At 37.4% G+C, this 15,555-nt stretch overlaps 1 protein-coding gene across 1 annotated transcript in view; it reads left to right on the top strand.

Annotated features, from left to right (window-relative positions):
• Window positions 1-15,555, top strand: part of Erbb4 (erb-b2 receptor tyrosine kinase 4) — a 259,221-nt gene that overhangs the window by 207,538 nt on the left and 36,128 nt on the right. The window contains exons 11-12 of the mRNA XM_032899750.1: window positions 13,116-13,271; window positions 15,303-15,378. Coding sequence (XP_032755641.1) covers window positions 13,116-13,271; window positions 15,303-15,378 — 232 coding nt within the window. The remainder of the gene's footprint in view (window positions 1-13,115; window positions 13,272-15,302; window positions 15,379-15,555) is intronic.

Below are 15,555 nucleotides of genomic sequence, written 5' to 3'. Positions count from 1 at the left end.
ACTGGTTTGCAACCCATAGGAAGAACAACAATATCAACCAACCAGATATTCCAGAACTCTCAGGGGCTAAATCACCAACCAAAATGCACGTGGAGTGACCCATGGCTCCAGTCACATATGTAGCAGAGGATGGGCCTTGTTGGGCATCAATGGGAGGAGAGGCTCTTAGTCCTGTGAAGGTTCTAAGGAGATGCCCCAATGTAGTGGAATGCCAGGGTGGGGAGGCAGGAGGGAGGGAATGGGAGGGTTGGGGAGCATCCTCAGGAGGCAGGGGTGGCTTTCTGGAGGGGAAACACGAGAGGGGATAACACTTGAAGTGTAAATAAAGAAAATATCCAATTAAGAAAAGGAAAAATTAAAAAGAAAAGAAAAAGTTGGCAACTGGAAGCTGTGGTTCAGCTTCCTCAGAGGATATTTTTTCCATCTTTATTAAATTAGGATATTTTATAGAAGAAAGAACCTAAGCAAAGAGAGTATGGAGCATAGCAGGCAGCTGGAAAATGTCTGGGTGACTTTCAGAAGGATGGCCATGTGAGCATTTTCAGGTGTGTGTTAGGTCCATTAAAGCCAAGAGGAGGCAGAGGAAGGCTTGACTGATTGGCACGGATTACAACTTCTTATCCAGAAACCAAGTTGGCTCAAATCTCCAAAAAGCCTTTGCTACTCTAAGGATTTAATTGAAATATACTTATGTAAAAAACAGTCAGCAGGGTTTGAAGAGATGTCTTAGTGCTTAAGAGTATAGGCTGCTCCTCCAGAAGAACAGGATTAGATCATGAGCATCCAGGTGGTGGCTCATAACCGTCTGTAAATCCAGTTCCTGGTAACTCCACATCTGGCCTCTGAACGTACCGGACAGACACATGGAACTCAGAAGTACATACAAACAAAACATATATATATGTTTTGTTATAAACTTAACTCCCTAGATTCACACTATATAATTTACATTTATCAAAGTGGTTTTTGATTCTTTAAGCTCTTTACAATGGCAGATTTTTGCTTTGCAATAAGGATACCTTGTAAAATTTGGTATAATTGACAGAAGAAGGAATGTTCTGCACATAGTGTTTCAAACCCTGAGTTTTACATCTATTTTAGCAGTATGATCTAATACTGTGAAACCACAAACGACTGCACATGAATCCTTTCTGCTCAATTATAAGCGGGTCATACATTCAACCTTCTGTCTTTTGTGTTGGAGTATATTTGCACAACATGTATACCCAGAGAGAGCATCAGCTTCCACGGGTTAAACTAGAGGTTGCTGTATTAATAGGTTGCACACTTCATTGATTTTTAATTAATTTCAGGAGAGACACAGAGGATAACTACTACAGCCCACAAACATCTCCTTTCTCATTGCAATCTACATCTTTATTGATCGGCTGCTTAAGGAGCAGAAGTAATCCATTTTCAGTGCGCCTCCCGGTGAGACTGCAAACACAGTGGTGCTCCACAGTTCACTCCTCCCATTGTTGGCTAGAGGTCACCGGCAGGGGACTGCTGTGGCCAGTCAGCTCTTCTCCTGGTCCAAGCAGATGAGCTTTTTGACTCACAATTATTCCTTAGGAAAATAAAAAGGTCTCATTTTGCCCTGTCAACGTCACTTTTTCATTTCACAATGAAAAAGGCACTAGGAAGTTGTTTTCAAAGTGGGTCTTTTCAAAAGATTGGGAAGAGTGATTAAGTCTGATTTTGAAAGGAAATACAAGAAACCGGACGGGAAAGTTCTGCTCTATTCCCCAGCTCTAGAAATCTATAGCTGGGATTTCCATTCATTCCCCTGATACTCAAATTCCAAAGTCTGGGGTCTTCCTAATGCCTGCAGGGTTCATCTTTTCCACACTACCATCTGTGGTGTAAACTTTAAATCAGCTCTGCCTCACCATAAAGAAAAATTGTTCGTGCCAGGCAGTTTTACAAAATTGTGGTCTTCTGGTTCATTTAATTCAGTCATAAACATGACTTTAGTGCTGGTTTGAACTGTAGAAGACACACGGTCAAATGAACAAATACAACAGAGTCTGGGCCCGAGTAGCACAGTAACTATGAGGTTCTCATGTTTGTGGTAATGGGGTATAAAGAAATAAACTTTGGCTAGGGATGCTGGCACCTGTCCATAATTTCTAGACTTGGAAGGTAAAAGCAGGAAGATTGATGCAAGTCCCAAGTCAGTTTGATCCGCAGTGTTAAACTGACTTAAAACAAAAAGAAACTTATTTTATAAAATACTATACATACGTTTTATACAATATAGAATACTTGTATATGAAAATATATGGCAAATTTACAGGCTCATGTATTTCCTACTCTTTTGTCATGACTGTAGTTTATTCCTTCTATTTATTAAATCATATGACTAAATGATCGTCATTGCAGAGACTCATAATAACTTGTCAGTGTGTGGAGAACAATGATTGCTGAAAACTGAGCCCTAAACGGGTGTCCATATCATCCAAAGCTCAGGGCACATTACAGAAGAAGGAGTGGAAAGAATGTTAAAAACTGCAGGATGGCAAGGAATGCTACTCTCTTCTCTACACGACCTGGATATTGCATCCATGAAGTCACAACATCACAAAGACCTGTACTAGAATGGGCCTATGTACATTCTATCTAGATAGGACAAGAGATCACAGGACATAACTCTCCTAGAGGAGCTATAGAAAGTTAAAGTTTGCAGCAGGCGAGGGAGTCACAGTCCTCAGAAATGTAGTCAGTGACACATTGCTTCATGCAAGCAATTAACCCTCCCCAGAGCTTATGTAAGCAGCCCTAATTAAATATAACACACCCGCACATGCACATGCACACACAGGCACACACATATCATATGTGTGTTTTTCTGTGTGTATATATGCATAAATATATGTATACATACATATATTTTTTTAAAGAATTAAGAAGTTTTATTGAAACAAGGTCTTAAAAAAAACATGTAACTCAAACTGACTGAAAACTTACTGGGTAGAACAGGCTACTCTTAACTCACAGATACGCCTGCCTCTGCCACCCAAATGCTATGATCAAAGGCATGTACCACCACATCAATAGAAATTTAAAAGGAAAAAGAACATTTAAATCTAGGCCATTTTATTTTGACAGCAGCCTTGTTCCCTTTGATTCACTGAGTCTCTTTCTGGATCACGGTTAAATCATACCATCTAGGTTTAAGTAAGTGTGTTCTGTGATGTTTGTCTAATGGCGGAGTCGCCTAACAAGCTCCTTCCTCTACGGGTCCCAGTCTTTAAACAAGGTATCAGCATCGTTTTATTCTAAAGTAGATCCAGGGGTTCTATCCTTACAGAATCCACCAAAGCTAAACAGTTGTATATGTTAGCTATTGCTATTTATTCCACAGGGAAGTCTTCTCTTTCATCCCTTACAATACTCGTGTCTCTATAACAGTCTCTTAGCGAAACACACACTCTTTTTTTTCTCCATCCTTATTAACTTGGATATTTCTTATTTACATTTCAGTTATTATTCCCTTTCCTGGTTTCCAGGCCAACATCCCCTAATCCCTCCCCCTTCCCTTTTTATGGGTGTTCCCCCCCATCCTTCCCCCCCATTATCGCCCCCCCCCAACAATCACGTTCACTGGGGTTCAGTCTTGGCAGGACCAAGGGCTTCCCCTTCCACTGGTGCTCTTACTAGGCTATTCATTGCTACCTATGAGGTTGGAGCCCAGGGTCAGTCCATGTATAGTCTTTGGGTAGTGGCTTAGTCCCTGGCAGCTCTGGTTGCTTGGCATTGTTGTTCATATGGGGTCTCAAGCCCCTTCAAGCTCTTTCAGTCCTTTCTCTGATTCCTTCAATGGAGGGTCCCACCTGTTCTCAGTTCAGTGGTTTGCTGCTGGCATTTGCCTATGCATTTGCCGTATTCTGGCTGTAAACACACTCTCTTGATAATGTTCTATATGAGTTTATAGTCTGTTGACTGTAGTTTTCTTCTCGGTAGTCACATTGGGAAAGGATTAAGATCATTGTTTTTGGAATCAAACACTCTATATTTAACTCTTGGTCCTGTAAGGCATATTATACATTAGTTACAATCAGGGAGCATTTTTTTTTTTACCGTTCTACATATCAGTTGATCCTCTTCAGATAGAGATAATAAAATACTAACATTTACATTCACCTTCGGAATTTGTGCTTTTGTATGCATGAAGTGCTTAGGGTGCCCATCATGGAATACATATGAAATGTATGTTAACTATTCTGTGCTTCTAAGTGATATACACAAACATACTTGATCACAGTTTATTTTTCCCACATGACCTCTGTGTCAACTGCTAACCAGAAACCTCTCTGTGTTGCTTTTCTACAGTGACTACTGCAACTTGCCTAAAATATCTCATATTAGAGCCAACAGATTATATTGTTAAGTAAATTTAGATCATTATGCATGTAGATGCCTTAATGTTAAAGAGATACAGAAAATTAAATGCTAATAGAAATGAAAAAGAACAATAAATCAATAAGGATGTGGATTATATTTGTCTATATATCTGACCTTCTGTGAACATTTAATGCAACACTGAAAAATAGTAAGTTTGATTACTTATCAAAATATATTTGAATTTAAACAGCAAAAATAAATCATGACAGTATAATTCATGAGCTATGTATTAAAAATAACATGAAACTCAAGGCCCATGATGGTATTGCGCACCTTTTCTCCCAGCACGTGGTAGATAGAGGAAGGTGGATCTCTGAGTTCAAGATTAGCCTGGTCTACAGAGTGAGTTCTAGGACAGCCAGGGCTACACAGTGAAACCCTGTCCAAACAAACAAACAAACAAACAAACAAACAAAAGTAGGATAAAACTCCACAAAAGCAATATACTTAACATTTAATGAAGATACAAAGGAGAGATTGGAAGGATCAATATTAAAAAAAACAAAAAAAACAAAAAACCCAGCATGGATTGTTTCCATAGATAAAGGAATGGAATATTAATAAAATAATATAGGGAAAGTATGAGTAAAGTAAGCTTTAAAAACTCCTATCTGTCAAAGATCTGGATCAAAAGGACATGGGGATATTACACAAATTTCTTGTAGAAAGCAGTCTCTGAGATGGATTTGTATTTGAGAAGGGTTGTTTGGGCAAGGGTTCTTAGGACTAGCATTTGCTTCAGTAAGAAAAATCAGTATTGGACAGAAAAAACAGTGGGGTTAGGACAAAATTGTATCTTTCTCCAATTCCATGGAGGATGCTGGAGCTGGAACACTCTTCTGAATGATCCAAAGAGGGGTAGCTTTCTTCCTTGGGAAAGGGAGATCGCCCAAGCAAAACAGCTCTGTGTTTGGTTTGGGGGAGGGGTCGGTGACTCAAGATTGATGCTCAACACTATGAGATGAAAGGGTACAGTGGTTTTGAACTGGTTTAAGGAAGCACATAGCTGGACCTACTACAGACAGGGACTGAGACTGCTTTACTTGAACTAGTTTTAGAAGAAAAAGAATATTGAATTGAAAAGTATTTTATTCCTTTTTATTAAAATGACTGAAAACTGATGTTCTTGATATGTAAAATATTTAAGGTTTGTAGTTTACAAAATCTTTGAAAGTGTTTAGCTACAACAGGAAATATGAGAATTAACCATAAGAACTAACTCTGAATGCTCCAATTATCACTTCATCATTTCAGAGAAATAATAGACAGCAGAGAAAGAAAAAGAGAGAGAGAGGGAGGGAGGGAGAGAGAATGAAGAATGAATTTGAGGTTATGTATTTGTCTTAGAATATTGACTGTTCAAAGTATTTTCATTATGTTATGCACCTGAATTCTCAAGAAATTCTAATAGGGAAGGGAAACAGACAGATGATGACGTTTGAAGTGATTGGCTTCACTTAGCTAGTGAGTAGCCATCGTTTATTTCTGTAGTATGGTTTCTTAAATTTAGGATGAGTCCAACTTACTTTATGAGACTATATTCAAGCCCCTTACCAAATAAACTTTGGAAGAGAAAGGTCTATCCCACCTGCTTCCATTGCGAGACTTTCTTAGCCCTACAGTGTTTGAATAATGACACAGAGACTTAATTTTTATCATAGCTTAGGCCTTAGTTTAAGCTACCTCCCAGCTAGCTCATCTTTCTTAATTAACCTGACTATATTAGTCCATGTCTGCCACATAGCCCATTACCTCTCTCTTACTTTGGGTATGTCCGACCTCCTCTGTGTCTCACTGGTAAATTCTACTGCACCTGATTCTTCCCACAGTCCCTATCTCTGCCCAGTTCTGCCTTCCCTTTCCTTCCTCAATTACTGACTGTTCATTTTTATTAAGCCAATCAGAAGTGAGGAAGGTATATGTTTACAGAATACTGTCAGGTGATGAGTCATAAGACTAACAACACCAAAGTCCAGACAGTACTCAGTTCTCTCGGTACAGAAATCAACATTTAGAAAATAAAAAGACAATCTTTAAGATAACATACAAATGGGGTTGGCGATTTAGCTCAGTGGTAGAGCGCTTGCCTAGCAAGGGCAAGGCCCTGGATTCGGTCCCCAGCTCCGAAAAAAAAGAAAAAAAAGATAACATACAAATATGTTACCGCAACCTATTTCCTTCTCTCTGTGTCTAGTATTGAGCTAATATTTAAGTATTTAAGAATAGATATATTTAATAATTCCTTCCAAATGTAAAAACAGGTTAGTTGTAACATCAGAGATAATTTAAAGTATTCTGTCATGTTTATTGTTTGTGTGAAGCGAGTACCTATGACCAATGGCTAAATGACTATGGCTAATTAGCAATATGCCAACTAATTCTACCCATCGACCTTCCATTCTCTGTGCTTTCTACCACAAAACCTAATGGATGAAAGACTCCCCACTTGACTCTTCTCAGCACCTCTATAGTTTCCTCTCATGCCCAGTTGGGATTCATTAAGGGACTTCACCAAAAATCTCCCTTTCCTCTCTTGACCATACTTATACCTTTAACCCTACTACAAGCAAACATTATAGCTGATGTTTTCTTTCTAAGAGCAGCTTTTAGAAGGACAGATGGAAGAAAGGAGAGCTTTTCATTGTAGGTTAGATTTCCTGAAGTTTCCTCTTGTATAGAAAGCGTTGGGTTATTAGAGTGAAATTTGGTTATTTTTGAAGGGTGCTTTTGCTCACTCCAGAGATTAATGCCCAAGTGCTGACTGCAGTCTGAAATTTTTAGCCCCACACATGTGTTTGCTGAAATTGTGGCATGGAAAATATGAGAGAAGCAAATATTTATTGTCCCAAATAGTCCAGTGTCTGCTGACTTCCTTTCACTTCCTGCAGCTGGGCAGAATGTATTTTTACATTTAATAAATACATAATAGTCATTCATTTTAGCTACATGGCTGTGACTCAGATGTCTGACACGGGAAAGAAGGTCATAGCCAAGTGCTCCTCTATGGCGGCAATTTGGAAATTACGTTTTTTGGTAATTTTATTTCTAGAGTTCATATGATTGATTTTAAACCAGAAATTTAACGTAAATTAATTATGAGAAAATTTTCTCTTGGATGTTTGTATCAAAGTGTAATTTCAAAAATCTAAAGCCAAATTTTATCTTTTACCCAGTTAGCTGTGTTTTTACCCTTAATTAATGTATTTGCTTTCCATCCTGATCACAGCTTTCCTTTCCTCCTCCCAGTCACTCTTTCTCGCCTCTCATCCACCCACCTCCTGTTCCATTTCTCCTCAGAAAAGTGGTCCCTGCCCCACACATATCAACTCACCTTGACAATAGTACTAGGTGTGTCTTCCCCTAATGAGGCTAGACAAGCAGCCCAATTAGAGGACCAGGATACAAAGACAGGCAACAGTGTTAAAAATGTTTTAAAAAAAACAGTTGTTAGGAGTCCTACGTGAAGACCAAACTAAACATCTGTTACATATGTGTAGAGAACAGAGGTCTATCCCATGCATGTTCTTTGGTTGGTGATTCAGTGTCTGTAAGTCCCCATGGGCCCAGTCGAGTCTGTAGGTTTTCTTGTGGTGTCCTTGACCTCTCCAGCTCCCTCAAGCCTTTTTCCCCCTCTTCTGAAAGATCTATACTTTAAGAGGTGTGGGAATGCTTGAAATAAATCAACGTTCTATCTGGAGCAAGCAAGGGGAAATAGGAAGTGAGGCAACTGTTATCAGTGTGGATAAAATCAGATCTGTAAGACTTCAGTCATGAAGTCAAAAAACATTGCTCAATCACATTTTCCTAAAATACCCCTCTGTGCTCTGTGATAGGAGTGAACAGTTTGATCATTTTATTAACTCCCAGAAAGCATCCATCAGCATCAAAGACTTTCATGGCTATTTAATTTGTGACATTTTTCTTCAATAAGTTCCTGAAATCTCTGACATATTTGTGAAGAACACCAAATCTTTAATATACTTTCTAATTAATTTTATCCTTATATAATAACTTTGAGAGTAAAACATATTAAAATGAGATTTTGAATAGTAATAATTCTGAAATTTGTACCTTCACATTAATCATGGGGGGATAGGTTTGAGGGTATTTATATCACTCAAAATGTTTGTTGAATGCCCACCATCCCTCATAGATTTCTTTGTAATGGGTAGCTGGACTTACAGAGAGTAATGTTTGCTTAATTGAGGATTGCTAATAATTATCTGTGGCACACTGATGAGAGTTTGAGTGTTTTACAGTTACAATAAGGCACTTACTAAAGGTTTTATATGTGTTATTTTACTTGATCTTCACAATAAGCTGAGCAAAATCCTTATATAATAACATGGAGAATGGAACATTATTAAAATGAGAATTTGAATAGTAGCAATTCTAAATCACCTACATATTAATAATAGCAGGTATATTTCAGGTACTTGTATCATTGTAAATGCTTGTCTATTATAAAATGTGCTATTGTCTCCCTCTAAAGAAGAGGGGCGTGATGACAGGGAGGTACAGCTGCTTGCTCAAATCACATATCTAGAACTTCAAAGAGCTAGAGTTTGAACCATGCAATTGCCTATAGAATTTATATTCAGACCCAATGCTCCATTTTCTATACAATATGGCCTAAGCAAATTTAGAATCTCAAAATTTACGTAATTAAAAGTTTCTAAATTGTAAACAACTCTGTGATTTAGTTACATGTTAAATACAATACTCCTTAAAAGTCAATCAACTGCATCGTGCATGAAAGTCACATAAATCTCTAAGAATATTTTTTCTGCAACAGTGCGTTTTATGATGCTGTAAGTCTTATCCATGTTTGCTCATTTCTGTGTGCCCAGATTTAAATATGTAGGTTTTGGAATCCTAGCCAAAACAATCCAATCCCTCCTCTACCATAGATTAGCTAGATCATTTGGACCTGGTAACATGGCCTCTGTTAACCTTGGCTTTATCATTTCTTTTAGAAGAAAAACAGTGCATGGTCCTAGGGTTACATTGCTTCAGTTATAGAAACATTTTATTTAGCACCTAACATGTTCAAAGTGTGCTGAGTTCATAGGAGCTGTGGTGTGGATGTTCACATTATGCTCGGCCCAGAGCTGGCCATCCTGGGTCATAACAGAAGCCCAAGCAGAGGACAAGTTTTCATTCCCAGAGGGTGTGGTGTCCTCTTATGAGGAATAAACTCTCTTCATTCATCCTCCACTTCCAGGGACATCTTTGAGCTTCGTTTTGTCACATTTACTTCTAGTAATTATCTGCCTTGCATCCCTCTCATTCAAAGAATAATTTTATTTTGAAAGAATTTAGTAGAAATTTTGACTCTAATGAGCTCTTCAAGTCAGAAAAAATGCTGTCTTAATGGCTGTATTGTGAAAAACGTTTTATAAGTAATCCAAAGATGATTCGACACTTTAATTCTGGGTGGGAAAGCAGAAGTACGGTGGCAGCTAGAGCTGATGTATATATCTGCACAGTGATGCCTCAGAGTGGCAAGCCACCATACAAATGGGTTTTGATAATTTAGTAATGGCATATGCTTCTGTTGTTGATATTACTGATTTTAGTCAAGTAGACAGGGAAAAATTATATAGCTTGCCATCAGGTTTTTTGACTTGAGTTTTTATTATTTTGATGGAAACTATTTTTTCCCTAACAAGAGGTAGTAAGATAGTAGTAAGATAAAAGTAAGATGCTCTATTACCCAGTGGATTTTTAAAATAAAATATAGAGTGTCAAAAAACTTTCATGGTTTTTTTGAACTTTTCTTTGTATTATAGAATGTGTCATCTCACCAGTGTCCTGTCCTAGGGCATAGAAGTATAACTTAGCAGCTAAGAACACATACTACTCTTACAGAACACATGATTCCAAGCACCTACATCAGGGAGTTCGCAACCATCAGTAACTCCACTTCCAGGAGATCTGATGCCCTCTTCTGACCTCTGTGGGCACCTGCATACATGTGCACATGCACATAATTAAAATAAAATCCATCTTTAAAATCAAAGGTATTGTAGTCAATCTGACTGCTATAACAATATAGTACAAATAAAGGGGCTTCTCCAGAATAAAAATTCCATGATGATCGAAGGTGGCAAGCAAATTTGGCCCCACTGATGATGTGCTTTCTAATCCTAACGAGACTTAACTATTATTGCACCCAGTGATTTAAATTTGTTCTCATTGCTAATATTAGATAGATAGATAGATAGATAGATAGATAGATAGATAGATAGATAGATAGATAGATAGATAGATAGATAGATAGTGAGAAATGTGTAAGTTAGGACTGGAGAGACAGATCATCACTTTAGAATACCCATTCCTCTTACAGAACACACAGGTTGAGATCCAACATTTATACAACAATTCAAAGCCATCTGGAACTCAAGTTCTGTAAAATTCAATGCCTTTATTTGGCCTCTACACAAATATAATAACAGACACAATACTCATACATATAAATTAAATAAATATACATAAAAGCTCTTAAATACATAAACTACATTTCCATTTGGATGTTGGAAGAATCTCTATGATTTAAAAAAAGAAAAAGAAAAACAACGAACCACAATCACTCTCCTTTTATCCAATTACCAAGGAAAGACCTTTCAGTCTGTAACTGTGCCTTGCAATTAAAAGATGACTTCCTGATCATAGCATCGTAGAACATAAACTCTAGAAGTCAAGACTTACATCATGTCTGTGACATATTCGTGTGCTTCGTGGATCTCTACCTGTTTCAACTCCCATTGCTTACCTCTGCATGTGTTACTGTTCAGAGGGACAGAATCCTGTGCCTTTGGCCAAGCACACATATTAATTACTCTCGATGACCATTCTTGTTCTCTCTGCTTATGGGTTTTCCCTCCAAGGCTTAGCTTGCTCTGGGTACCCCTCTCAAGTCTCCCCTCTCATGTAAACTTGCCACACTGTCCCTCAGAATACAGCTTTTCTTACATGTCCTACATCCTCCTTGCTGTATCCATCAGTTTTCTTTTCATTTCTTTCTCCCCAATTCAGTAATTCACTGTGTCGTCCTTTAAGGTGAAGACTCTAAGTCTTTTCTTACCTCCCAGTATCTAGCATGGTGGGCTGAACATAATGTGTGCTACTGTGTACATGCAGATCTAAGTAACAGCACATTGACAACACGTTTACTGTGTCTTGCTATATAGGTAGTCCTAAGGGAAATGATTTTTAATGAACACATTTTAAAAGAAAGTATTCAGGTGGATGTGAAAGCACATCATCTCCAAGAAAATAAGCTTATTTAACTCTGGTCCTCTAAATCCTGCCATAACTGTATGCTCTCGGATTTACTTTATTTTTGGAATATCCCACCTCATGTCCTAAAACAGCACTACTTAGGAAAGAGGGCAAAAATCCCATAAATACCATTTGCGAGTTGACTTCGGAAAGCACCAATAAATGTGGTGTCACCTAGGTGTTGACTGATTGGACCGACCTATGAGATGCTATCTCTACCAGTTGTGTTTGATGGGCATTTCTGTGGAGGTTGGCTCCTGAAGCCCTGTGCAGCAATCTCCTCTTTCCACTACATCGGGTATAGAGTTCATAATGGTTTGACCTGTGTGATTTATGTGTCTGTTTTCCACGGCTTTTGTTTTGATATCAGAGACCATTAATCCTTCAAAGCTGTGCAGTTGTAATGCTAACTGCCAACAGCAATGATTTGTAATTGGAATGAAAATGTGCTTCGGCCCTTTTATAATAGTTCTGATTTGTTTTCAAATGACCACATTTTACTGCTGAGAAAAAAATCAAATATACAATTTACCTTAATTCCTCGATAAAAATCATGGTCACGCTTATCAAAGCTAGGCCTGAATTTTCTTACCTTGCCATTATGTAAACATCTTACATATGATATAACAACACTATCTTCTTGCTTACTAAAATATAACTGAGAAACAAATTATTATTTCTGTGGGTCAACACTTTTGTGAATTATTATAGGGATTAGCATTTTGGTATGATATAAAAATCAAGCTTTCGTTCGCACCACCCTATCTCATTAGTAATCAGCAATAAATTTTATTTTTAATTTCCTTGTGTGGTTTTATGAAGATAACATATTAAAGGCTAATTTGTGGGTCATTATAAACTATGTACTCTCACTCCTGAGTTCCTATAATGACAACTAATGTCATAAAAGCCTTTTATTTGAAATTAGACTTTCATGAGCCCCCAGGGTATCCTTTATTCTTTGAATAAAGAGAAAAGCAATATAACTCTTCAGCCTTCAGAGACTCCATGAAGATGATTTTGGTACCATCAAACCTGGAATAGAAGGCCTTTGGGTTATGGATACCTGTGTTTATTTGGAATGACTTGTAGGAGGAAGATGGCACTAAGCAAAAATTAGAGACAAGAAAATATTGAGGAATGGTCAGCCCAAGTATATATATTAGCTTATCCACTAAGACAACTGCTCACCTCACTAATGAAATGTTTGCAAAAGGATATCAAATGCCCCAAAACTAGGTATATATTTTATGCCAAAATTTATCTGTGGCTTGCCACACCCTCACAAGTTTTTTACTTATTTTATTTTATTTTTACTATATTCAGGAATCTGTCTTTTCTTTGAGAAAAAAAGTATCCCATTTTATAACATGAAAACCTTCAGCTTCTAAGTGACGCCCTGTGTCGAACTTGGTTTGTTATTTCAGGGAATGATGTATCTGGAGGAAAGGCGGCTTGTTCATCGGGATCTGGCAGCCCGCAATGTGTTGGTGAAATCTCCAAATCATGTTAAAATCACAGACTTCGGACTGGCCCGGCTCTTGGAAGGAGATGGAAAAGAATACAATGCTGACGGTGGCAAGGTAGGTGGCGCTGAAAGCAACAGATCTTGAAAAGGTACAAACACACCTCTGTCTATCACGGGAACAACGGTGTGACAATTCTTAGAGACTCAGAAAGGGAACCTTTACCACCGGGCTGTAAAGATCGTCTCATTGATCCAGAGTCTAAAGAACTTTTATAGAATGATGGTTTCTCATGCACCACTGAGAAATTTCGGTACTACCAACAATCACAATTCATACGAAAGCTCCAAAAGTGATCCCTCGTGATGATCTAGTGTAGTAGTTTTGATTTCACTCCTGTCACAGTGAATACATTGCTTGCCAATTGACTGTACCTCAGAATATAAGCTAAGCCACTAACATTGAAGATTAGACTCAGTTACATCCCTAGCCATGTTTTCCTGCCCTCTAACTGCAGTTCTGCCTGAAAACTGGGTTTCTGCCTATCTCCCTATCCAAACAGTTTCATATATATCTGTTATAGATCTTTTGTTTATTGATTAATCCACACTCTTGCCTAATTAATTAGGGAAGTTTTATATGTCTATCTTGATTAATTGAAGAGAATTATACAAGAGCAGGTCAGTGACACAATCCCAAAAATTCTTCATCTCTGTTGACCTATGAAGTTATGATTTAAAAAAGATCATTTTTATATATATGAATTTGTTAATTATACCTTACCATTCACAAGTAAACATTTGGAATGGTAGAATTCTAAATACTTAGCAATGCTTCACCAGAGGCCTTTACATAATTGTCTATATTCAAATCTTACCCAAAGTAAGATAACAAAATTTTATAAAATATAAATAAAATATAAATAAAAATAAATAAATTAAATAAATAAAAGTTTGAGAAACGATCTGACCTTTCTCCAATTTTATCAGCCTATTTTGTCTATTTACTACGAACTGCAGTGGTTGAAAAATCACAGCTATGAAATTTCCAACAAGATTTCTCCGAAATAGCAGACTATAAATCATATTACTTCACCCGTCTTAGGAACATACAACTGTAAAGTTTGTCTAAAGCAAGATTCATTCTAGCTTTAAATGCCTGGTCACCATTAAGTCTTCATCAAGCCACATATGATTTAAACTTACTTCTGTAACAGGGTGTCCATACGCTATAAAGTCTGCTAACTCCTTGCCCATAGGGAAATTACTTTCAATGTGTCTTCTGTTCCTTTTCAGTGAATCCCATGATTCTGTCATAGAGTTACCTTGGTGTCACCTTGGTGAGCAGCCAACCTCATGATTTCAAATGCCTATTTAGTTTTAAGCTTTCAACTGCAAAGTAGAAATGTTTATCTTTATTTCATAGAATCTAATTATATCCCCCAGCTACATACCGCTGCCCTTTGGGTTGAAACGCATTCTGCTGACCCATCACCCACAGGGGATGTGGGTTGAGTTGTTTCTCTTGTAGCAATGAAGGATTTGTGCTGATCCCCTCACATTCCTTTATGTTCTGAGCTCCTATTTTGAAAGCAGTATATATTGCCCACTCTGGCTCACCCAGGCAAGGGAGATCATCTGTGGTGGAAGAACAAAGCAAAGCAAATGTTGGAATTCACGATATTAGACAATTTGGTGACCAGAAGAGGAAGTTGGGGCAACTGAAGAAACAATGGCTCACATCTGTGGTTAAACCCATATCAGAAAGACAAGCAGGGTCACTGAAACTGAGGGGGTCTCATTTTTGAGAAAGCATCATTTAGAAAGACTGTCAGATTTTATATTGCCAGGCATAATGCCAGCTCAAAATTTAGATACTAGATGTTAAGAAATAGATAAAGTATTTTCTACATTCGGTTTTCTTTGTATCATTTCTAAAGCTTTAAAATGTGTCCTTTGGTTAATTTACTTCATAGATTTTACAAATTTTAATCCATTTGTTCCATATCTTGAAAAAATAACTGGTTTATAGCAATGCACACTCCATCAGCTCTAATGGAGGTCAGTCCAGAGAGTAGCACCTAAGAAATATTTTTTAAAAATGGTTCTTGTGTAATTTTTAATAATTTACTTTTCATTCTTCTTATAGATGCCAATTAAATGGATGGCTCTGGAATGTATACATTATAGGAAATTCACACATCAAAGCGATGTTTGGAGCTACGGTAAATAAATCTTTGTAAATTTGTACTTTCAAAGAAACATAAATGTTTACCTCACACAAAATAGTTAAAGTCGTATGTTGGTTGTACTGGAAGCCCTTATAAATTAAATTTGATTTCCTAGAGTAATTAACACACTTTGGTCTCTCATTTAAAAATAAATCTCCAAATCACAATTTT

Source organism: Rattus rattus, chromosome 4 (assembly GCF_011064425.1).
Source record: "Rattus rattus isolate New Zealand chromosome 4, Rrattus_CSIRO_v1, whole genome shotgun sequence".
Lineage (NCBI taxonomy): Eukaryota > Metazoa > Chordata > Mammalia > Rodentia > Muridae > Rattus > Rattus rattus.
Note: the sequence above shows the minus strand (reverse complement) of the source record. Positions and strands in the feature narration are given on the sequence as shown.